This window comes from Schistocerca serialis, chromosome 7 (genome assembly GCF_023864345.2).
Source record: "Schistocerca serialis cubense isolate TAMUIC-IGC-003099 chromosome 7, iqSchSeri2.2, whole genome shotgun sequence".
NCBI lineage: Eukaryota > Metazoa > Arthropoda > Insecta > Orthoptera > Acrididae > Schistocerca > Schistocerca serialis.
The window spans coordinates 420,262,594-420,289,071 of record NC_064644.1 but is presented as its reverse complement, the minus strand read 5'-3'; the positions used below and the strand labels follow the sequence as shown (position 1 = coordinate 420,289,071).

Here is a 26,478-nt window from a genome sequence, read left to right as displayed (position 1 = left end):
GCTGCAAATGTCGTCGAACTGTTTGTGCAGATGGTTGTTGTCTTGCAAACGTCCCCATCTGTTGACTCAGGGATCGAGACGTGGCTGCACGATCCGTTACAGCCATGCGGATAAGATGCCTGTCATCTTGACTGCTAGTGATATGAGGCCATTGAGATCCAGCACGGCGTTCTGTATTACTCTCCTGAACCCACCGATTCCATATTATGCTAACAGTCATTGGATCTCGACCAATGTGAGCAGCAATGTTGCGATATGATAAACCGCAATCACGATAGGCTTTGTGAATGCTCTGAAAAGCTAATCATTTGCATATCACAGCATCTTCTTCCTGTTGGTTAAATTTCACATCTGTAGCATGTCATCTTCATGGTGTAGCAATTTTAATGGCCAGGAGTGTAACTAAAGAGTACTTGTAGATTTATAACTTCAATTGACAAATGCAGATGCATGGTAAACATGCTGAGAGGCTAATGAATAAACATCTAACAATTTATTGTAAGAGGACAGTCTGGTAAATAACCTAAATTAGCCAAAAATAAAACATTTGATTATGTGAAACAAACTGATTAGATAATATCTTAAAATTACTTGTTTTATTGCTTGTCTACATAGTTTCTACTCAAATTTAAACATTTGTCATGTCTCTTTACGAACTGACAAATTTTCATAAAATTCTGCCACCTCAAATTTCAGCCATGCCTTGAAGTTTATCATCAGATTCAAAGCATCGAGAGCTAAGCAACTTTTTCATAGTAGTGAAGAGGTGGAAACTGCATCGAGACATGTCTAGACTGTTTTTCACAAATATTTTCATCAATTTTCTGTACAGGTTTGTTGTTGGTTACAGATGAATATATGGATACTTCCCTCCTCATAAACATTTGTCCTTTCACTCATGCACGAACACCACTATTGATTCACAATACTTTCACTCATCAAATTTGGCAAGTATGCAGCATTAATTTTGCAATGTATATCATCAGCTTTAAATGATTTACACTAAAAACCATATTACATAACAGATTTCACATTTGGTGGAAATTTTAATTACAAAACTACTGTAGGTGAACAGAGAGTCCTGCGGCTTTCCTCTAAGCACACTGACCTACTTACTTCCACTACTTCCCACAAAACTGAATTTATTTTCCAGATAGCCTATGTGACTAGAAAAGATATTGTAGTAACTGGAGTACAGGTACGTGTGTAAAATAAGCTTATTTCAGATTTCTTAAGGAACAAATTGTGGATAACGAAAGGATGATGGGAAATTATGACATCCTTCTTTTAGATGTAAGATGAAGTTGAAGGCAATGGTAGCACTATAGTAAAAGAGAAGGGTAATAAGTATGTGAATTTATTATGAACAATTTTACAAAAGTTATAAGCCTGTACACTATAAGAGTAAGTCAGTGTAACAAGGAACTATGTGACAATATTAATTACAGCTTTCAGTGTGTCAGGACTTGCAGAGCAATATATCACTTACATGTATCATGAAAGTTTGGGTGCATATTATTTTTACATAGATTTACAAATATGGTTCTGTTTAATTCAAACTAACATTGTAAGGCTTTTTATCATCTGCCACTTAGTAAAGAAGAAGCAAATATCTGTTGCAGGATTTGGGGTATGTTCTTCAGATCAAGACAGACAAATGCTCTCCCTGAAGGTAACTGCTTCACTAACCTGAAACACAGTGGAAATATACCTTAAATCAGTGTTTTCCTTTTGGCTCAGTTTAATATGTAGGACATGTTACACTGTGAAATTGGCTATGAACCAATGACAAATATTTTTCTCTACAGTAATGACAAACATTCACTCATTGAAATAGTGATTGTCGACGAAAAATTTAACATGAAATACAGTATAACATATAGAAGATTTCAAGTCCCCCAATGTTGTTGAAATATGTGAATTGATATTAGCAGATCAAAACTGTTACCTTTCCAGTTCTTGGAATCACTTACAGTTTTTACAGCGAGTTAAGTAAAATGAGTGAGCATTGTACATGCCATTAAATTTTCATATTTAAAGACTGCAGACATTTTGTTAGGTCCACTGTGTTCAATCATATGAACCTGATGTTACTGAGAGTATGGTTTAATGGCTATCAATAATCCGATGAAAATAACAAATGATTTTCATGAAATGCATGTGGTTTTATACATATAGTGTGCCATCCATTAACAAGCTGCAGGTGAGTGGTTTTCTTCCTTTGTTTATGTTTATTGTTTTCATAAAAGACAGTTGTTATAATGTAAGGAATGCCAGTGACAACGTTGTGGTCAAGTGACCATGGCGTACATTTTTTCCATCCATTCAACTGTTAGAAACTATAATTCAGCAGAAAATTATGATATTGCAAATGAGTACAATGAAGTTAGGGTGTAAGATAGACCACTGAGTCTCAGAAACCATTGTTACAGTCTATGCAGGATGAATGAATCAGTGATAAATTCCTATCAGCCAGTAATAAAGGAAGAAATCTGGCAAGTCATGTAACAGAGTAGGACCCCAGAATAACAGACTTGTCATGTAAAAACCTGCCTTAGTATTTTCATCACTATCAGCAAAGATCACTTCGAATTCAGATGTTAAATTTCAGTGTGGATATGCACTGAAGCTACTCAAAACAATTTATGAAACATGGCACTTTTCACATTGTTTCTGCATTTCAATCTGCCTGGTGCACCACCCTGAATTCTCTCACAGTGACACAGAGCTCTCTTGACACTGCTCCCATTGTTTTAGGAAGTGAGCACAGAATCACTAGTTAAAAGTGATCACAATATAACTCAATTTTATAAAGAAATGCAATTTATATTTTACTAGTGACCCATTCCATTTTCGCGTTGGTAGCACTAAGCAGCTATGGATGGACAACTTCTTCATCTACATCAACACGTACTGCTTCGGTCTGTATATGTGTGTATGGATATGTGTGTGTGTGCGAGTGTATACCTGTCCTTTTTTCCTTTTTTCCCCCCTAAGGTAAGTCTTTCCGCTCCCGGGATTGGAATGACTCCTTACCCTCTCCCTTAAAACCCACATCCTTTCGTCTTTCCCTCTCCTTCCCTCTTTCCTGATGAGGCAACAGTTTGTTGCGAAAGCTTGAATTTTGTGTGTATGTTTGTGTTTGTTTGTGTGTCTGTCGACCTGCCAGCACTTTCATTTGGTAAGTCACATCATCTTTGTTTTTAGATATATTTTTCCTACGTGGAATGTTTCCCTTTATTATAACCATATCATACACTCCTGGAAATTGAAATAAGAACACCGTGAATTCATTGTCCCAGGAAGGGGAAACTTTATTGACACATTCCTGGGGTCAGATACATCACATGATCACACTGACAGAACCACAGGCACATAGACACAGGCAACAGAGCATGCACAATGTCGGCACTAGTACAGTGTATATCCACCTTTCGCAGCAATGCAGGCTGCTATTCTCCCATGGAGACGATCGTAGAGATGCTGGATGTAGTCCTGTGGAACAGCTTGCCATGCCATTTCCACCTGGCGCCTCAGTTGGACCAGCGTTCGTGCTGGACGTGCAGACCGCGTGAGACGACGCTTCATCCAGTCCCAAACATGCTCAATGGGGGACAGATCCAGAGATCTTGCTGGCCAGGGTAGTTGACTTACACCTTCTAGAGCACATTGGGTGGCACGGGATACATGCGGACGTGCATTGTCCTGTTGGAACAGCAAGTTCCCTTGCCGGTCTAGGAATGGTAGAACGATGGGTTCGATGACGGTTTGGATGTACCGTGCACTATTCAGTGTCCCCTTGACGATCACCAGTGGTGTACGGCCAGTGTAGGAGATCGCTCCCCACACCATGATGCCGGGTGTTGGCCCTGTGTGCCTCGGTCGTATGCAGTCCTGATTGTGGCGCTCACCTGCACGGCGCCAAACACGCATACGACCATCATTGGCACCAGTGCAGAAGCGACTCTCATCGCTGAAGATGACACGTCTCCATTCGTCCCTCCATTCATGCCTGTCGCGACACCACTGGAGGCGGGCTGCACGATGTTGGGGTGTGAACGGAAGACGGCCTAACGGTGTGCAGAACCGTAGCCCAGCTTCATGGAGACAGTTGCGAATGGTCCTCGCCGATACCCCAGGAGCAACAGTGTCCCTAATTTGCTGGGAAGTGGCGGTGCGGTCCCCTACGGCACTGCGTAGGATCCTACAGTCTTGGCGTGCATCTGTGCGTCGCTGCGGTCCGGTCCCAGGTCGACGGGCACGTGCACCTTCCGCCGACCACTGGTGACAACATCGATGTACTGTGGAGACCTCACGCCCCACGTGTTGAGCAATTCGGCGGTACGTCCACCCGGCCTCCCGCATGCCCACTATACGCCCTCGCTCAAAGTCCATCAACTGTACATATGGTTCACGTCCACGCTGTCGCGGCATGCTACCAGTGTTAAAGACTGCGATGGAGCTCCATATGCCACGGCAAACTGGCTGACACTGACGGCGGCGGTGCACAAATGCTGCGCAGCTAGCGCCATTCGACGGCCAACACCGCGGTTCCTGGTGTGTCCGCTGTGCCGTGCGTGTGATCATTGCTTGTACAGCCCTCTCGCAGTGTCCGGAGCAAGTATGGTGGGTCTGATACACCGGTGTCAATGTGTTCTTTTTTCCATTTCCAGGAGTGTATATTTTATATTTTGTATTACTGCCACTCACTTGGACATATGTCAACACAACATGTTAATTGAAGCAATAATGAAGGAATTGGTATGGGTTCAAAATTGTGTAACAACAATGGAGCAACGCAAAATCACTTTCTTTGTGGTTGGTGCACTTTATGCACAAACGTTCCACTTGAGGGTTAACAAAGCATTGAAATGAGATTTTCTTCAGATCAGTTGTAGCTGAAATCTGGCATGTGAATTTTATGTGACTTTAACTGCAAGTGGAAAACAAAATTAAAACATCATAAATCTGACCATTCCCTTGTGAGATTACATTGCACCTACATAAGAATAAAACAGCAATTCATTATGATTCCGAGCATATCATATGGAAGAATGAGGAACTGAACCTTATTATTCCCTTGCTACTGACCCAGCCTTAAGTTAGTCTAAGCTTTCCCCACTGGGAAGTAACATAGTGAATTCACAACACTGAGACACCTACAAGAGGTCACAAGAATTGCTTCAAACATACAGCATGAGGATCTCTTGACCAAGTAAGAAAAATAAAGACAATAGAAAAATTATAGTATCTGAAAAAGTTTAACAAAAACAAATTGCATTGTAAAGTTATGCAAATCTGAGAACTGAACTTTTACATCCTTTTCATTAAAAATTTTCTTCTAGTTCAGCAATTTCAGAATATGATTATGAAATCTCACACTAAACTTTATTATTCTCATACAAATAAATGCTTATTGTAGCTCACCTTTCAGCCTGGTCACCAAGAGAGCCTATGAAGATGGCATATGCATTGACATCAGCATTTGATGTGAGGGCAGCAGCAAACCTCTGTGGCGGTATGCCATAGCGTTCTAAGTTCGCATCTGACAACAAAACAACTATTGCCTCATCACAGTCCTCTTTTGCTAGTGAGTCAATAGCTTGCTTTGTTGCTTCTAATGTATTGTCTCCCGACATACAGAACTGTGCATGTGCATGCATTGTCTGGAATGAAAAACAGTATGTAACAGCTCAAACAATTAACTTTTCAGCCTCAGTTGTTAATATGAAATGAGAAGCAGTGGACCAAACAACATGACTACTGCTGAAATATCCATTATCACTGGGTATTAGTATAACATGGCATTTGAATTTAATTTAATAAAATTCAAGACAAGCACAAGTACGATTTCAAATAATGGAAAATCTGGGTTGGTGGGTTGGAATAACAACAATATAATTAGGATAGGTCGCTACTTACGAAACACAGAAAGTACTGATCTACAAAAAGAGACACTCAAAAGTAGATTTTGGGAAATTGTTAAGCTATCAGATTAAACCCATCATCAGATGCAGACGAAAAAACCCACAACAACACACAACTACTTTTGTCTCTGGGTCCAAGTCGACGACAGTGACTCTGTGTGTGTGTGTGTGTGTGTGTGTGTGTGTGTGTGTGTCTGTGTAACAATTTCATATTCCATACCACATTTATGGTACAAGAAAAAACAACATAGGATATATTACCAGAAAAATATTTTTTTAAGTTCAACTGTTTAAACAGTTTATGACATAGAAACTCTTTCACTACAGTGACACACACAGGAACCAAAGAATCAAGCATGAGTCAATGAGGTAGCAACATTTTAGAGAAATTGTGTTTGGCATTTAAGAGCTATACAATACCGTCAATTACTACTATAAGCATAATAAACTTGAAAATGCAAAAACTGACTGGTAGCATATTAAATAAATTGCTTCTTGAAGGAAAAATGAACTCAGGCATGAGATGAGGAAATGTGTAATGATCAAGGGTTGCCACACCTGGTGACCTGAGCATAGATTTTAGATGATCTTTCACTTCGGATCATAACTTCCACCCAACATACAATCTATAAAAGAATGTGGACAACAGAAGCATACAGATAATGATAACTGTCCATAAAACAGACACACAAGCAAACATTGCAACAACTTCAAACTTCTGGCTATAGGCTGAAAAGAAGAAAATTAGCAAAAAGAAAAAGAAGAAGAGGAAGGAGGGAAAATATCCATATATATTAATGAGATAACATCATTTCAGATAACTTGTGTTTGGCATTTAAGAGGTATACAGAACTTGAAAATGCAATATACATAAAAGCATCCCAGACATAAAAATGCTTTTTTGTAGCTCAGAAACCACACATTTAAAAAACTGATGAAGTGTCAGTTGCTTCTGTCTGCACTGGCATTTAAGCATAGTTTTCTATGTGGTACAGCCAATAGTTAACAACATCAGGCAATTCAGTTTTTCGTGTAAGCATGTGTCTGTGATCAGACAACATTCAGACTGATTGTTTCAGAGGAACAGGACTGATTTGCATTCCATCTCCATTTCATCTTCACACTCCAGTGATTGGTCATTTGTGATCAAACTCTATTAGCCATGTGACAAACTGTACTCCTGTCATTCAGGCTTGTCACTAATTCATGTAGTAACGTGACAGTTTACAAATGTTTTTGAAGCAACAAGAATCCGCAGCTTTACCAGTGACAAACAACTTTAGTTTCTCTTTTCTATTAGCACCGTTGTGAGTATTGTTAAATTGTCTTTTCTAGGCTTCCCACCATGGCAGGTTTCATTTTGTACAATGTAAGACTTGTATGGCATGAGCTCGGAAATCATTCAAAATTTTCCTACACTAAATGTGTCACCCTTTTCATATAGTACTGCCACGTTTTTAAAGACAACATTTTACTAGAAAGGAACATCATGACTTGTCACTTTGAGTAATAGATGCAAATCCAGTTTGGTACATCCACTGAATTAAAACATGTTCAGCTCAGCACAATTCATGACTTTTACTTTCCGATACTATAAAGCAATAGTTGAAGGTCTGTCTACATGTGAACTTTCACTTGTATTGTCAAAGATGGTATCCTGTGAGATATAGGATCTTTGAGAGTGTCTTATTTTCAGTGTACTTCCATTCATGTGAGACACTCTCTCTTTGAGAATGTCTTATCTTCATTGTACTTCCACATAATTTGCAATTTTTTGGCCAATTTGCAATTTTTTGACCAACGAAAATGCTTGCTTACTATTTTGCACAGCCATTACACAAAACTCTAGACATTTTACTGTGTACAAATGGCAAAACTATTCAGTGGCTACACACGTTTGTCACAAATGAGTGGGTGATGGGAAAGCTCACACTATGTTAGCTGTATGAAGAATGCAGTCAGCAACTGGAACTCAGGAAAGTAACAACCAAGGAAAGAAGGAAGATTAGGGTTTAACATCTCGTTCACACTGAGATCAGTAGAGATGGAGTATAAGCACAGAATGTTTCAAGGATGGGAAAGGAAATCAGCTGTGCCATTACAAAGGAGCCATCCCAGCACTTGCCCATAGCAATTTAGTGAAATCGCAGAAAACCTAAACCAGGATTTTAACCATCATCCTCCTAAATGAGAGTCCAATGTGCTAACCACTGTGCCACCTCACCCAGTGTGTAACAATCAGTGAGGGGTACTATTAACAACAACCCACCCTTTCCCTTGTGCTATTTCATAAGATGTCCATCACCTGCTAACCACCTTTTGTGAGGCTCCCACAGCCATATAATAATTTTCCACTGATGGAGAAACAACATATCTTATGTGAGAGAGGGACTCTTTAAATAGGAAACACTTTGTGTAGCCTTTTCCGGAATCTTTCACAGAACTTGAATCAAGGAGTGTTTTACACTGGACAAGATTTTAAAGGGAGCTTCTTAATGGGGGTTTACTGATACTTATTTATTGATACTTACTTTTCACCTTATAACAGAACACAACTGGTACAAATAATTTGAATGTATGCAGCTGAAGCAATGAATTATGTAATTGTTACAGTTTTGTAGTATTGTAGATGAACAGAGTATTCTAGGGAATATAATGGAAGAAATGACTGATTTTCACAATATTTTACAACACAGCTCATTTGGCAGAATCGAATATTGCTGAAATAGTGAACTGCCAAGACGAGCAGATGTTCTGTGTTGTGTCTATGCATATACTGCCAGAACTACTGTTTTAACAATTAGGAGTCAGCCAGAACAGAAATGCCAGCTTTGGAGGACTGATTTGGTAATGGAAGAACACAATGAATGTGAAGTATAATGGTACCAGTATAACCTCAGAGAACGATTTACATATAGAAAAACAGGCATTTCAGAATGTACATGAGAAGTGATTGTTATTGTGTTGCACAACAATATCAATTTCTCACCAAAGACGAACACACCACCTGTGGTGGGCTTTGGCCAGTGGACAGCACACTACTGGTCATGGTGGGATAGGTCACACCAAGTATAGAGGAAGGGGGACGGGAGTTCTGTGCGGCACCATGTTTCTGTTAATAGCCAGCTCGAAGACTGAGCCCTTCGTACTGGTTACTCAAGCTATTGCCCCAACTGCCCACAGATGCAAACCACTGATCTACCTGCATTACATTTGTGGATATTATTTGGATTGACAGTGATTCTGGTATTAACAACTTGCTGTGAGATGATTTACAGACTGCCACTTCAGCAGTCTCACTCATTGAGGCATAATGAAATGTGGATGTTTAAAGTAAGCCATTCCCCCAAACCTGATATTTCATTAGGGATAAGGTGAATTGGACTTTGTGTGTGGATTAGCAAATAATGGATCAGATACTGACTTTTTACAACTGTGGCAAAGACAAATGATGTTGCATGAACTGTAAATAAAGCAGCTATAGGAAAAAGAGAACAAACAGTTGGTGCGACAACAGAAATTGTGAGACTGGAGCTTGCAACCACAGCAGAAACTTATTACAACATAGGTGTTGCCTACTATGCGGCTGCCAGCTTTCTCACCGTTTGAGAATGGCAAAGAGAACTAGGAGTTCTACATCAAGAAATTGTGGCAACATTTTGAAGTTTATAAGGAAAAGGACATGCACAGCCATAAAACTTTCTTTTTCTCACAGTCTGTACTAGATGTGCTTCTTTTGCCACCTAAGCTGCACCCAGCAGCTGATACATACAGTGTTATTTGTGTAAGTTTGGACTTACTTATAGCATTCTACAGCCAGCAGACACAAACTGTGGCAGAAAATTTTTATCAAATGTGCAAAAGTGTGAATTAATCTTACAAGGCAGAGGTAACAAATTTGCAGGAATTAAGATGTAAATGCAGCTTTACATGTTTACAATGTACTCAGGTAACGTCAAAAACCTGTTCGTCAAATGAACTGGGAAGGCCCTACGATCGGCTCCTCGGAAAGTTTTTTTCTGCCTGCCAGACTTTGGAACGATCTCCCACTCGACCACGGGTGAGGAGTCAACCTCAGTGCAGGCAGTACCTGGGGAGGTCACAGCAGTGGGCCGATCGGAGCACACGTGGGATGTGCTCAACGTCCCTCGCATCCCCACGTGTGATCCCCCACAGTGACGCCCCTTGGCAGCAGCCTCAAGCTGCCTGACAGAAGCCAATGCAGCCTGAAGCTGTGAGCGAAGGGTCGCCAGCTCAGCTCGCATCTGTACACAACAATCACAGTTCCTATCCATTACTGCAGTCGCTCCTGTTTGAAGCTCATAAAAATATGTAACAAGCGAACGGTGTATTCACCTTATTAAGTAGCAGGAACTAGCGGTGCACTCTCGCTGATGGTCTAACCGACTCTGAGCTGTTCTAACCAAACAAACAAAACCGTGCACGACACGAGAGTCGATACAAAGGTCGATAGCAACAATTGGTACTGTACACTACACTGTTATTGAAATAAAAGGTTGTTCCTAGTAAGCACTTGAACACACAAGAAATTACAAAAATAAACTAGTAACTACACAGATAACTGAAAATAAGTCGCTCCTGTTTGGAGCTCATAAAAATATGTAACAAGCGAACGGTGTACTCGTCTTATTAGTAGCAGGAACTAGCGGTGCACTCTCGCTGACAGTCTGACACTCGAATGTACAAAGAAGGGCAGCTCGTTTTGTATTATCGCGAAATAGGGGAGATAGTGTCACAGACATGATACGTGAATTGGAGTGACAATCGATAAAACAAAGGCATTTTTCGTTGTGACGGGATCTTCTCACGAAATTTTAATCACCAGTTTTCTCCTTTGATTGCGAAAACATTCTGTTGGCACCCACCTACATAGAGAGAAATGATCATCACGATAAAATAAGAGAAATCAGGGCTCGCACAGAAAAATGTAAGTGCTTGTTTTTCCCGCGTGCCGTTCAAGAGTGGAACGGTAGAGAGACAGCATGAAGATGGTTCATCGAACCCTCTGCCAGGCACTTTATTGTGAATAGCAGAGTAATCACATAGATGTAGATGTAGATAATGTCAGGCACCACATCCAGACTCTCTTATTCATCATATCATTCTGTAGTATGCAAGGCTTTAAAATTGCACGGCCCTTATCTCAATCAGATATTACAGATAATCTAAGCGTTTACACTTCCCCAGCAAGTTGAAATTCATACAGAACATGAAACGGAAAAAGCATTGGTGCACCAAGTGCATAGTGCATCACAGACGTCCTCACATTAGATAAGTTCAGACTCACATGAAGCACCCCCCAGGCATGTGTAGTCAACTGGTAATCTCTCACAGCCACCTTATGAATGAGATCACCATCGGGAAAGACCCCCAATGGTGATCCAAAAATAGAGTATGGTCACAGTGGTTTGGTTGCCTCTACCTCTCCATCCACTGCCATATACCCAACAGGTGCACAAACTGCAGCCTCCCCACTAACTCTGCTGGTCTCTGAGACAGTCAAGCCTCAGTATCATGCTAACAAATGCCTTTCTGCCCCCTTAGACCATACCCCCTGAGACCGTATGTATCATAGTTATGTACCACAGCCAGATACCACACCCAGGCTTGAAGTGGAGGGGGAGAGGATGGAATGGACACAGGTATGGTGTTAGGTAGGGACATCAATATCCAGCCAGAGGTGAACATGTGATAGGGAACTGTCTCTCATCAGAGGGCAGCACCGACATATGGTGTGCTACGCAGCATTTAAAAGCTGCTGTCACCGTATGAGCACTTTGTGTTCAATGCCAATGATACTGCTCATTCAAGCTATGCACTGTGCTAACCTTGAAAGCTAGACAGACTACATTCAAACTGACAGTAACAGTGCTAATTACGACTCACTATGAACTGGTTTACATATTGCCAATTTGGCCTGGTATCTGTACTAAAGTTACATGTACTGTCATGTATATTTGTGCCTGGAGAGACATTCTTGTGTTTAAAACAAATCATGCTCCAGGGTCAATATTTCTATTTTAATATGAATCAGCGTCAGGAAAAAAAATGCAATTGTAAAATCCCAATTAATACTTTAGTACATCAACAGCACCACAAGATCTTTACTTAAATACTGTGTTAACCATTCACTTACACCTGGCTCTATCACTCTTGCAGTAGCCACCAGAAAGATTGCGGGAGGCGCACATCGAAACGGCGCGTCACGGACGGTAGTTGCCGCAAGTAGAGTCACGACCACCAGAGGGCATGCGAGAATTCGGACGCGACCTCTGCCGGCATAACAACAACAACAACAACAACAACAACTCCGGCAGCACGGGCCGTGCCCAGTCAGTTAACATCGGGCATGCCTAGGACACAGTCCCGGTCTACGCTAAGTGAACTGCGACGTAAATGTGAACAGTGTTACTACACAATTGGCAACGAGGATGGGATCGTTCTTTCGCGTGTTGCGTCGTCATTCCGGTTTCGCAGCTTCTCCACGGCATGGAGGATTTAGTGCGGGTTTTGGTTGAGCAGCAGACGGAGCTCATTGCCACCATGAAACAAGTGTTTCCGGTGTTGCTCTCCACGCCGTCTGTTCCAGCGCCATTCCCTCGTCCCTTTCCCCCATATGACGAGACAGCGGAGGATTGGGATGCATATGAACATCGCCTTCTACAGCATTTCCAGGCGTTTCATGTTGCTGATGCGGAGGTATGTTGTGCTCCCTTCTTGTCTTGGATATCTCCCTCGCTGTATCAAGTTTTGCGGCAGCTAGTGCCATTGCAGGAACCCTCGTCCTTGTCTTTTGACGCATTGTGTTCATTGCTGTCTTCATATCATCGCTGCCGCATGCATGTTGTGGTGGCTAGGGTCGAGTTCTATCAATGCAAGAAACAGCCCCATCAGTCTTACCGGGCGTGGGCCGCTACCCTGCACAGTCTTAGTCGCAAGTGTCATTTTGTCACGGAGCAGTTGCGAGAGTCGTATGCCCACGTTATGGTACGCGACGTCATTGTTTGTTCGGCCCCTGATAGGGAGGTCCTGTCCATTGCTCAATCGTATGAAGTCTCTCACGCCGCAGGTCAACAGCTGGAAGCGCGGCGCGACGTCGTGGCGGTTCAGGGCGGCACGGCCGCGTCCACTGTGTCTAGGGTGGACGACGTGCGAGCGATACAATCCGGCCGTTACGGCCGCTCCCGCACGGCGCGTAAACAGAATTCCGGCTGCCAGCCCCTGTTGCCGTCCTGTGCGTCATGCTATATACATCATGATCGGTCAGAGTGCCCCCAGCGTTGGGCCGTTTGTCGCAAATGTAATAAAAAAGGTCACATTGCTAAAGTTTGCCACTCAGCCGCAAAAGAATCGAAGGAAGCAGGTACAGAGGACATGGACGTTGACATTCAGGAAGTTTCATCGGGCCAGGCTCCCGACGCATCGGCACGCAAACTCTTTATCGAGGTGTCGGTTCGGTCGCGCCGGTTACAACTGCACGTAGATACGGGCGCGGCAGTTTTGTTGTTGAATGCACAAACTTATTCCGACCTTGGATCGCCCCCGTTGGCGCCAGTTTACCGGCATTTACGCGGTTATGGTAAACAGTTCATTCCCCTACTGGGTCAATTCACTACCAACGTGACTTACAAATCAGTCACTCGGCCTATTACTTTTATTGTTGTCAGTGATGGGAGCTCCACTAACCTTTTTGGCCTGGATGCCTTTCAAGCTTTCGGTTTTTCTATCGCTGACACCATACAGTTGGTCTCCGAACACGTTCCCTATCAATCATTTGAATCTTTGATCTCCGACTTTCCAGATATTTTTGAGGAGGGCCTGGGGCATGTTTCAGATTTTGAAGCTCACTTAACATTGAAGGCATTGGCTCGCCCGCGTTTTCTACGTGCGAGGCAGATTCCCTTGGCTCTCCGCCCTCAGGTAAAGGAAGAGCTAGACCGGCTGACAGCCCTAGGAGTCGTTCTTCCCATTTCTTCTAGTGAGTGGGCTTCGCCCCTTGTTATTGTAAGGAAGCCCTCAGGAAAATTACGTCTTTGTGGCGATTTCAAGGCCACCATTAATCCCCAATTGGTGGTGGACACCTATCCTTTGCCTCGTGCTGATGAATTGTTCTCCGCTGTGCGGGAGGCCAATATTTTTTGAAAATCGATCTTTCGGAGGCTTATCATCAAATACCACTTGATGAGGACTCCAAACAGCTGGCGGTCGTCAACACCCCGTTTGGCCTTTACCAATACCAGCGGTTGGCCTTTGGAATCTCCAGTGCCCCGGCGATATTTCAGCGTTATCTTGAGCACGTCACGTCGACAATCCCTCATTGTATTAATTACCTGGATGACATAATTGTCACAGGCCGCAGCACGAAGGAACACTTGCACAACCTTCTCAAATTCAGGTCTGTGGGCTTGCGTTGCAACCTGCATAAGTCAAACTTCTTCCAACCGTCCATTGAGTATGTGGGCTACACCATCTCTCGGCACGGCATCCAGCCACTAGGAAGTTTGGTCCAAGGTATCGTTGACCTTCCTCGGCCTGCTTCGCTGAAAAAGTTACAAGCTTTTTTAGGCAAGATAGCCTATAACCACCGGTTCATTCCCAGGGCTTCCAACATAGCCCGCCCCCTGTACTGCCTTCTGCGCAAGGGTGTTCCTTTTGATTGGTCGCCTGCATGCGAGCGAGCGTTCACCTCGTTGAAGGGCCTCCTCACAGCAGCGCCTTGTTTGGCTACTTTTGACCCCCATAAGCCGTTGGCCCTGGCTACAGATGCTTCACAGTATGGGGTGGGGGCGGTCCTGGCCCATCGCAACGCACATGGTTCCGAGCAACCACTGGCGTTTGCGTCTAAAACTCTTAGTCCCGCGCAGGCCCATTACTCCCAGGTGGAAAAAGAGGCTTTGCCCACTGTCTACGCTGTTACCAAGTTTCACCCTTTCTTGTATGGCACGAAGTTTCAGTTAATCACTGACCATAAGCCGTTAATATCGTTATTAGGCCCCGCCTCTCAGATTCCGCATAGCGCGGCCCACAGACTACAGGCGCTGGGCCATGTTCCTCTCTAAGTACCATTATGACATTCATTTTCGCCCTACCGGACAGCATGCCAACGCCGATGCTCTTTCCCGTCTTCCGGTGGGCCCGGATCCTACGTTCGATCGAGAGGAGATTATGTGTTTTCATTTGGATGTGGCGTCCCACCAAGCAGTTGATGGCTTCCCGATCACTAGTTCTCGAGTCGCCTGGGAAACGGCAGCTGACCCGGTTCTCCGGCAAGCAGTTCGCCTCATTCAGCAGGGGTGGTCATCCCTCTTGGTCTTGGAAGGAGTTCTCCTTCTGGCTACCGATGATACAGCTCCTCGCATGGTTTTTCCTGCAAGTTTACGAAGGGAGGTCCTCACGTTATTACATGCGGGGCACTGGGGTGTTTCCCATACTAAAACCTTGGCTCGCAGACATGTGTACTGGCCTGGTATTGACAGAGAAAATGAGCACTTGGTGGCCGCCTGTTCCCAGTGTGTGAGCCAACAGGCATCTCCCAGGGCAGCATTCTCTTCATGGCCGCCGGCAACCCAAGCATGGGAACGTGTTCACATCGAATTTGCGGGCCCGTTTCTCAATGGCTTTTGGCTCATTGTCATTGATGCTTATTCCCGATTCCCATATGTGGTTCGCTGCTCCTCAACCACTTCAGAAGTTACAATCCAGGCACTAGCAAAAATCTTTTCTGTGGAAGGTCTGCCAATCACCCTGGTCTCGGACAATGCACCGCAGTTTATTTCGCAGACCATCCAGGATTTTTGTAGGCGCTTCGGTATTCGGCACGTTTGCTCTCCCCCCTTCCATCCACAATCGAATGGGGAAGCCGAGCGCATGGTGCGCACATTTGAGACACAGATGAAAAAGTATGTGCACGAATTTCCTGCGGAGGAAGCATTAACGTTTTTCCTGACGGCATACCGGACCACACCAATGGGAGAACGGAGCCCCGCAGAGCTCCTCCATGGGCGTCAACCTAGGACTCTGCTGCACCTCCTCCGACCTGGTCCTCGCCAGTCTTCGCAAAACGGAGTACCTGGCTTTCCACTGGGTACGTCGGTCTGGGCCCGTGGGTTTGGTCGCAATCCACGTTGGATACCAGCAGTGGTCCTGCGCCGAAATGGCCGCCGGCTCTATACCTTGCAGGCGGGGGACCGGGTGGTACGTCGTCACCAAAATCAACTACGCCCACGTTTGGGCACCCACCCTCCGACCTCTTGGACACCGGCTTCCCCATTGCCGGCACCTGTGTTGGTTTCGCAGGGGACGTTACCGCCTCTCCTCGCTGTGACTCTGCCGCACTGCGCTGGTTCTCAGCCTTGGCAGCCTCCAGTAGCTCCAGCACCGGCATCGCCATCGTTCGAGATGCCCCAGCGAGAGCCGGCCCCCCTTGCAGGCCCGGTTTCTCAGGAGGCTGGTTCACCTGTGGTCGTCCTTTCCCCATCGTCCCCGCCACTGGGTCTTGCCCCTCCTGAGGTGGAACAGGATCCGGAGTTCGACAGCTTGTCGCCCGTTCTGTCCCGGGCTCCGGTTGTGGGACGATGGGGGCCTCTTCGTGTGGGTCACTTCCAGCCGTATTCGAAGGTTCCGGCTCGAGGGTTGGCAGATCCCCTCGACTCCGGCCTTCCAATGGATGTGGAGGTCATCACTCCTGCCCGACGCTCCACCTTCCGACGCAGTAGATCACAGTGGCTTTACCCCCCGAAGGAGGAGGAGTGCAGTAGCCACCAGAAAGATCGCGGGAGGCACACATCGACACGGCGCGTCATGGACGGTAGTTGCTGCAAGTAGAGTCCTGTCCACCAGAGGGCACGCGAGAATTCGGACGCGACCTCTGCCGGCATAACAACTCCGGCAGCACGGGCCGTGCCCAGTCAGTTAACATCGGGCATGCCTAGGACACAGTCCCGGTCTGCGCTAAGTGAAGTGCGACGTAAAAGTGAACAGTGTTACTACAAGTTTGAACTTAATTTGCACCCTAATCTTGGGACATGAGGACAGACAATATAACAAGGTGTCTGTGATATTACAGGCTCTCTGGTTAAAACAAACATTTGTGAACTTTGTGTTGCTACAATGCAAGTTGAAAAACTAGGAATAGAACAGTTTTTGTCACCAGGAAGATTAAAATAAAGTACACTACCTTGACGACATCCAATCTCTTCTTGTTATCTGTTGGTGGGGATTTGTGGTTGACAAACATAATCTCTGCATCTTCACCTGAGTGACCAACAATGTCGTACTGTATTTGGGACTCATGACCCTCAAATGCCTCCATCACCATTACAGCTGCCTCCATCTCTCTGTCTAAACGGCCATCATAACCATTGAACCTGTAATGAAAAGATAAAGTTTTAGCCACAGGTTTAACTTTAATTCCTTCCAAGTACTTACAGAAGATCAATACATATGAATTCTTTCTTTCTCTATTACTTATGCACACGTGGAATATGTCTTCGTCGATTAAAGTGAAGAACTAACTGTAGTCATTTACATGCTAACATTAGGATGACATACACTGAGGTGACAAAAGCCATAGGATACCTGCCAATATCATGTTGGACCTCCTTTTGCCCATCATAGTGCAGCAGCTCGATGTGGCATGATCTCAACAAAGTCATTGGAAGTCCCCTGCAGAAATATTGGGCCATGCTGCCTATATAGCTGCTCGCAATTGTGTGTTGACGGTGCAATATTTTGTGCACAAATTGACCTCTCGATTAGGTCCCATGTCGTGTGATCTGGGTGACCATATCATTTGTTAGAATTGTCCAGAATGTTCTTCAAACCAATCACGAACAACTGTGGCTCAGTGACATGGCGCATTGACATCATACAAATTCCATTGTTGTTTGGGAACATGAAATCCATGAATGGTTGTGGATTGTCTTCAAGTAACTGAACATAACCATTAGCAGTCTATGATCAGTACAGTTGGACAAAATGACCCTGTCCATTCCACGTAAACACAGCCCACAACATTATGGAGCCACTACCAACTTGCACAGTGCCTTGTTGACAACTTGGGTTCATGGCCTCATGGGGTCTGCACAAACTTGAACTGTACCATCAGCTCTTACCAAACGAAATTGGAACTCATCTGACCAGGTTATGATTGTCCAGTTATCTTAAGTGCAACCGATATGTTCACAAGCTCAGGAGAGGCACTGCACATGATGTTGTTCTGTTAGCAAAGGTATTTGTATGCCTATTAATGCCAAATTTTGCCACAAGACATAAGGGGTATGTTCATCATACATCTCACATTGATTTCTGCAGTTATTTCAAGTAGTGTTGCTTGTCTGTTAGCACTGACAACTCTGCACAAATGCTACTGCTCTCAGATGTTAAGTGAGGGGCGTCAACCACTGCATTGCCCGTGGTGAGAGGTAATGTTTGAAATTTGGTATTCTTGACACACTCTTGACACTGTGGATCTTGGTCTACTGAATTCCCTAATGATTTCCGAAATCGAATGTACCGTGCATCTAGCTCCATCTATCATCCTCCATTCAAAGACTGATAATTCCCGTTGTGAGGCCATAATCACATCAGATACCTTTTCACATGAATCACCTGCATACAAATGACAGATCTGCTAATGCAATGCCTTTTTATACATTTTTTACTCGATACTACCACCGCCGTACACGATACTACTAGTACCATCTGTATATGTGTATATTGCTTCCCATGACTTCTGTCACCTTAGTGTAATGCTAGCTGAAAATAAATTAGAAGGTTAAATATCATATCAAATTATTAATGTGTCTTTGCAATACCAGTTGAGGTTAGATTTTAAGCATTTTCTGCAAATGTCTGTTTTATAAACATATAACAATGTTTTACAATTCATAACAATAATGGAAATTTCTAGATGGAAAAATATGTAAAGTAATAGAAAATCCATATCTGGAGAGCTGAACAAGAATCTGAATTCAGCTTCTGCTGAAAGTAAGTCCAAGTACTGGGTGATGCTGAGTCATGAGGGAGTGCTCCTTTGTGCCCATGAAGTGGGAATGTGGGAAGTGGTAAGTGACTGGATACACAAAGCTTGGGAAATCTGTTTCTGTGCATTGTTGAGAGGGTAATTTCAATGTGTGAAGGGCTCAGTGAGACCCTTGGTACATTTGTGAAGGGACTGCTAGTCATTACAGATGCAGTGGCCATGGGTGGCAAGGCTGTACGGAAGGCACCTTTTGGTATGAAATGGGTAGTAGCTGCAAAGTGAAGGTATTGTTGGTGGTTGGTAGGTTTGATAAGGACAGAGGTACTGCTGCAGCCATCTTTGAGCTGGAGGTCAATGCTGAGGAAGGTTGTTTGCTGAGCTGAGGAGGACCAGGTGAAGCAAGGGGTTGAGATTCTGAAGGAGTGTGGATAGAATGTCCTCACCCTCAGTCCAGATCATGAAGATGTCAATGAATCTGAACCAGGTGAGAGGTTTGGAATTCTGGACGGTTAGGAAGGCTTACTCTAGATGGCCCATGAATAGACTCTCATAGGATAGTGCCATGCAGGGGCCACTGCTGTACCATGGATATGTTTGTAGATTATGCCTCCAAAGGTGAAGTAATTGTGGGTGAGGACGGAGTTGGTCATGATGATCAGCAAAGAGGTTGTAGGTTTGGAAACAGTGGGCTAAAGGGCAAGGCAGTGTTCAATAGCGGCAAGGCCATGGGCATTAAGGATGTTAGGGAAGAGGGACATTGCATCAACAGTGATGAGGAAGGTGCTGTGTGGTAAAAGAACAGGAACTGTGGAGAGTCAGTGGAGAAAACAATTGTTGTCTTTTATGTGGGTGGGGGTATTTGTGTGAGACAGTGGTGCAATATGCAGATTTGTGGCGCAGGGGGGGTGTTATATTACAGATAATAGGTGCTCCATAAGAACAGAGATTCTCTTAGTGGGGGCACAGTAATTGATCACAAGGGGGCGTCCTCAGTGATTGTGTTTAAGGACTTCACGAAGAATGTAGAAGGTACGAGTGCAGAGAATGGTAGGGGTGAGGAGCAATTGAATCACATTCTTCACCAGCATTTCCAATACCTCTCATTGTGACCTGAAATGAGGAATACCTTACTCACTATCCTTCCCACAATGGTATTGTGCCATCCACTGAACCTATGCAATATCTTTGTCCATCCCTACTCCAACCCTGCTCCCAACCACTTGTCTCATGGCTCACATTCCTGCAATAGAACTAGATCCAAGACCTGTCCCATACTTCCTCCCACCACCACCTACTTGAGTCCGGTCACAGGTACCACACATCCCATCAATGGTAGGGCTACCTGTAAAAGCAATCATATGATATACAAACTAAGCTGCTGCCACTGTGCTGCTTTCTACATAGGATGACAACTAACAAGCTGGCTGTCTGCATGAAACGCCACTGACAAACTGTGGCACCTGGTACTCCCAGTTGCTGAACATGCTGCCCAACACAATGTGCTTCACTTCAATGACTGCTTCACAGCCTGTACCATTTGGATCCTTCTTATCAAAACCAGCTTTTCTAAATTTGCTTATGGGAACCCTCCTAGCAATATATATACATTCCCAATACCCCCTGGCCTAATTGTCCCTGTCCTTGTCACATTCCTGCATGCTCCCACAAGCAGCACTATGTCTTCTCATACCTCTGCCCTTGTATCGCTTCCCCTCCCTGCCACAGCCCCCTCCTTACCCCTACCACCTACAGGTTGCTTCTCTGCTTCTCCCATAAGGCACAGTTGCTTTACACAGTCTGGCCTCAGCTACCAGACACAGTGGTCATGTGTATGTGAGCTGTGCTTGTCTAAATGGGTGTATGTTTTCGACTTTAGAAGAAGGCATTTTTGCTGAAAGTTCAAATGTGTAGCAGCCTTTTTGTTGTGCCTGGATGCACCTCAATGCGCCCATATGAGTAGCACTGTACCCTTTTCATACAATTCTCTGTAACAGGTAAAGCAGCTACCACATTGTTAAGGCCTGGCAAGATACATAAGGGCATGAACAGCATCAGAGGTTGCATTATCAATGTGTAAGACATGGTGATGCACTGTACTTGTATGAGACAATGGTGCCAACCCTTGACAGAGTTTGAACGTGTCTTCTTTGTGGGTTTCCACTTGACTGGGTGGCCAAATTGTGCAATATGCAGATTTGTGGAGCATTCAGACATGACAGTGGCCAGATGTTGAACTGCACGGGAATGTGAGGACAAGTACCCTCATCATCAAGAGTCCAGTAGACTATGTCTCACCACCACAAGGAAGGGTTGCCATATTGTGTACCAAGCACATTGTAATCCCTTTACATCTGCACTTGCAATCCAAGAACATTTAATGGACTCCCTGCAACTTTCTACATCATCCTACACCATTGGTTCGAGACTAGCTGCAACTGGACAAGGGAATTACTGTCCTATGCATAGGCTGCTATTAACACCACCAGATACATGGCTGTGTTTGGAGTAATGTCACGGCTGGGAAGCATGGACTGCTGATAATGGCGTTGCACTGTATCGTATTTAGTAATGAATCATGGTTCCGCACTACCCTGAATGACCACTGCCAGCAAGTATGGCAATGGCCTGGAGAGAAGTTCCAGTCTTACAGTGTTTTGTTTTGGAGAGGCACAACAGTGTTACTCTGGTGTCACGAATTGGGATGCCATCAGATACGACTTGAGGTCACAGCTGGTAGTGATTGACAAAAGTCTGACGGAACAACGGTACGTTGTGAACATCCTGCACCTTCATGTGTCATCTCTCATGCAACAGAAATTTGTTATCATTTTTCAACAGTACAATGCGTGTGCACACAGCATGTGCTTCTATGAACTGTCAGCATTATGTCAAGGTAACCTCATGGCCAACAAGATCCCCAGATCTACCCCCAAAAGAAAATGAGTAGGAACAGCACAGACATCAACTATCAGTGTATGTATCCAGGCCAGAGTGGACTTACATTGCCAAGTTATTTGTAGATTTGATTTGATTCTGTAACCACTGTAATAACTCCACATATCCTCACAGACCATGATTTTGTTTCCTCCTCCCATTCTGGGTGCTTTCTTTCTTTGTCAGGCAGTGTATAAGGGGAAAATTCAATTATAATTAAACATCATACTGAATGGACCATGTAAGTTTACCTTCTTCTCTTGACCCAACACAGCACTACAAAATGTAAAGTAATTGTTATTGTGCATATGGGTCACAACTGCTACACAATTTGTGTAGTGATGTTTCTATCAATCGAGATGTATGTATTATTTCCGGTCCTTCATTACACATTCAGGTCTCAAAATGGAAGGCAGAAGTTTAAGTCATAGTGTTTTTAGTGTTCACAAGAGCCGCCATAATGCACTTTCCTAACAGACTGTGACACACACACACACACACACACACACACACACACACACACACACACAGTTATCAAGTTCTATTTGCACTTGTAGTTTAGCTGTTACAAATTTTCTTTTGAATCTGGCACAGCTTGTAATTACCGCTTCTGAGGTGGAGCCACTCCAAAATATATATTAAAATAAATTTCTCAATAACATACTACAAAACTTAAATCATCAGAACCCATTTCACATTTCCCACACATATTTCAACAACACCAGCAACATTTTTGGAACTGTTAACACATGATATCAAGCAATGTTTTTCGAATAGGTGGTAGCTAGTCCTACGACTTCAACTACAAATGCTGCTTAGCTCTGCATAGCAGAGGTTTGGGGGTGTGGCTTCCTTGGAGCACAGCTCTTATGGGTGTCCTGAAGATTCCGGTGTTTCAGCCTAAGCATGTCCTATCGACCTACACACAATCTTCATGTTCCATTGCTCACATCATAAGGGAATGAACAGAATTGCTGAAACTTTGCTATCAAATACCTTTCTCTGTATATCTCTGTTATGCTCTGATGCATCATTAATCTCCATTTAGTATTATTGTTTTGATAGTTTTTAGAGTGTTTTTTTTGTTTCTACCACTGGCTATTCTATACACTATTCTAATTAGTTTGCAAATGTCTCACCAGAATGCACTAGTGCAGAGTAACATAAGTATCACCACTTAGAGAGAGTTTCAAAATGACTACATAGAAACGTGTGCAAAACATACCCCTGTGTGAAATATGTCCCATTATTTTAATTTCCTTGCTACCGGACATGCCTTATTAGCAAGTATCTTTTTCAGACTGTATTACGCATGAGTTAAGTGAGTTTTACTTTCTTGCTAAAAACAGCAGCATACCATGAGTTCAAAAACAATGCAATATGAATTCAGGGTGCAGTTTATCAGGTTAAATTTTGGAGCATGTGATCAGGAAGAAAGTGAAGGAACTTGGTGCCCCCAGACCCATGTAAATATGAATTGACAACAAAAACAGTGTATATCCAGACACAGGTATACATGCAATTTTAACATAGCAATGTACAATGCAGCTGAATGGCTGTGTGTGCTACACCAATTAAAATGCATATTTCTGTAATACACAAGTATAAATATGAGAAATATGGTGTGTAAATTACCATGGCGGTTGCTCATGTCAGTCAGTCACAGCACAAGATCGGTGACGTCATGGAAACATCATTGTTTCGTCACACAAACTCACAAACTCAAATGATCATGATTTGAGTGCACAGAACATTGAAGGAAAATACTAAAAAATTTAAGCATGCAGTGAAGCTAACATACATCGCATTCAAGATCTCTCCAAAATGCCTTTTTGAGTATGATACATTGCAGTAAACTGTTGGGAAATGTGACACTGGGAGGTAAATAAGCTGCCTATACACTTTGCCTTGGAGTTAGCTCTTTATGTTATTTAGTAGTTGATTATGAAACAGAAAGAAGATACAGTATGTAAACATTTGGCTAGAATGTGGTACTGCCCCCCCCCCCCCCCCACCCCTGGTCCTGAAATTTTGGTTGCAATGACAAGACTTATCTGTAGTGTATCCTGAAGTCTAGGTTACTTCCGATTGATAAATGAACACAGCCTTCACCAGCAAGGAAACCACGAGCTATGTCTACTAATTGTAGTCAGTGGTGCATGCACTGTCTGGGGAAGTAAAGCTAAAGCATCCATTTTTGTTTGTTTATTGGTGGACGCAATGTTTTCGGTGATGAAGTAATTATTGAATTTTGTTGCCAATGATTTCTGTTTGTCATTTTTACCACAGTTGCTTTCTGAGGCCTAAAAATAATTTACAATGCCATTATTATTTGCTTCTCATTTAATAATGACACAAACTATTTGTGGTTTGCATTTTCAACTTCTCACGGCGGCGGCCATTAAATTTCGGGCACGCAGCCACGCGAATAAAATTTCCTCCACTGATATTTCAGTCGCGTATCGTCCAGCCATCCTCAGAGTGAGTCACAAAACTGACGACAAGATGCCAACTGCGGCCTTATATGCTCCACCGCGGCAGTACTGCACATGCGGGTCACAGATGCTGGACGGCGGCAGAGACATACGCTTACACATGCGCCGCCTGTCTTCCGTGAAGACTTCGAGGACAAGGCACTGGACTCAGCAAGTTTTAAACCTACGGTCTTCTGGAGGTATGTGGACGACACATTCATGGTATGGCCCCATGGGATGAATGAATTACATCGATTTCTTGAGCATTTGAATTCCATTCATGCTAGCATTAAATTTACAATGGAAATACAAAAAGACGGCTGACTCCCCTTTTTGGATGTTGTCATTCGCCGTAAAGGTGATGGCACATTAGGGCATGCCGTATATTGGAAACCAACAAACACACACAAATTTATATCTTCATGCCAGTAGCTGCCATCACCCTTCACAGACCATAGGTGTCCTTAAGACCTTAGTGCATCAGGCGCACTGTATATCCAATAAAGACAATCTGCAAGAAGAGCTCACATACCTCAAGAGTATTTTTAAATCGAATGGATTTTCTCAGCAACAAATTCTTAGAGCAATCGATGCAAAACCTAAAAAGCAGGTATGTGATAGAGAAAAAGATAGTAATTCCTTCAGATCTAGTGCGTTTTTGCCCCATGTGGGTGTTCTTTCCTCGAAGATAGGCCGTATTCTTGAGAAACACTGTGTTAAGGTGATCTTCCGGCCCCCCACGAAGATTGCAGCTTTACTCGGCTCTGTGAAGGACGATTTACAGCTTCGTAAAGCGGGTGTGTATCAGATTCCTTGTGGAAATTGTGAGGAGTCGTACATAGCTCAAAGAACACGCACCGTTCATGAGAGGTGTGTAGAGCATCAAAGATACACATGCTTATTACAGCCAGACAAGTCAGCTGTGGCCGAACATTGTATTGATACAGGGCATTCTATGAATTACAGTGATGTGAAGATTTTAACATCCACCTCTTCTTTTTGGGAATCTGTCTTCAAGGAAGCTATAGAGATTAGATTAGTTAATAATTTAATAAATACAGATAATGGTTTTAATTTGGACAAAGCATGGAATCCGGCTCTTGGAGTAATTAAACTGCAAAGAAGTCGTCATTGTGTCATCGCTGCCGATCATACATCGATAAGCGAATCAAATGTCTGTGCGCCTTCGCCACAGGCGGCGCATGTGTAAGCGTATGTCTCTGCCACCAACCAGCATCTGTGACCCGCATGCCCAGAACCACCACGGTGGAGCATATAAGGTCGCACTTGGCATCTTGTTGTTAGTCTTGTGACTCACTCTGAGGATGGCCGGACGATAAGCGGCCAAAATATCAGAGGAGGAAATTTTATTTGCGCAGCTGCATGCCCGAAATTTAATGGATTATTTTTGGTTTATGCTTGAAGTACATATGTTTCTGATACCAGACAAGTAGATTTTGCAATACTAGTGGTAGCAGAGTTTCATCTCTTGCTGCTCATATCTGGATTAGGCAAGGCTCTCTATTCCGAGAACAATACCCTTAATTATTCACTCCTGGTACCTGCTTTTATTTAATCTAACTTTTGTTTGTTTCCAGGGGAAAACAAGACAAAGGACAAAGCACTTCAGCAATATTTTGAAGAGAGCATTAAATTTCCCTGTTTACACCATCTGCTCTACAAGTATCTTCTAAGTGTTCTTCCCATTTTTTTCTAAGCACCAAGAACAATTAATCGTTGTTCAGATCCTGTGATACATTTTCATGTGTTCTGAACCCAGCTGGTTAGCATATTTTATTATTAACATTTGACTATCACAATCAGATAAACCATTAACTATCATTTTTACAGCTATCACAGTCAGATAAACAGCTAGTTATCAGAATGAGATTTTCACTCTGCAGCAGAGTTTGCGCTGATATGAAACTTCCTGGCAGATTAAAACTGTGTGCCGGACCGAGACTCGAACTTGGGACCTTTGCCTTTTGCGGGCAAGTGCTCTATCAACTGAGCTACCCAAGCACGACTCATGCCCCGTCCTCACAGCAGAGCACTTGCCCGCGAAAGGCAAAGGTCCCGAGTTCGGGTCTCGGTCTGGCACACAGTTTTTATCTGCCAGGAAGTTTCATAGCTAGTTATC

The 26,478-nt window shown here is 43.7% G+C and overlaps 1 protein-coding gene across 1 annotated transcript in view; it reads right to left on the bottom strand.

The window, feature by feature from the left end:
• Positions 1 to 1,341: 1,341 nt before the first annotated feature.
• Positions 1,342 to 26,478, bottom strand: part of LOC126412202 (von Willebrand factor A domain-containing protein 8) — a 251,832-nt gene continuing 226,695 nt past the window's right edge. Inside the window, exons 31-33 of the mRNA XM_050081684.1 lie at positions 17,125 to 17,314; positions 5,428 to 5,666; positions 1,342 to 1,689 (exon numbers count right to left, since the gene is read on the bottom strand). Of these exons, the coding sequence (XP_049937641.1) occupies positions 1,581 to 1,689; positions 5,428 to 5,666; positions 17,125 to 17,314 (538 nt within the window). The 3' untranslated portion in view covers positions 1,342 to 1,580. The remainder of the gene's footprint in view (positions 1,690 to 5,427; positions 5,667 to 17,124; positions 17,315 to 26,478) is intronic.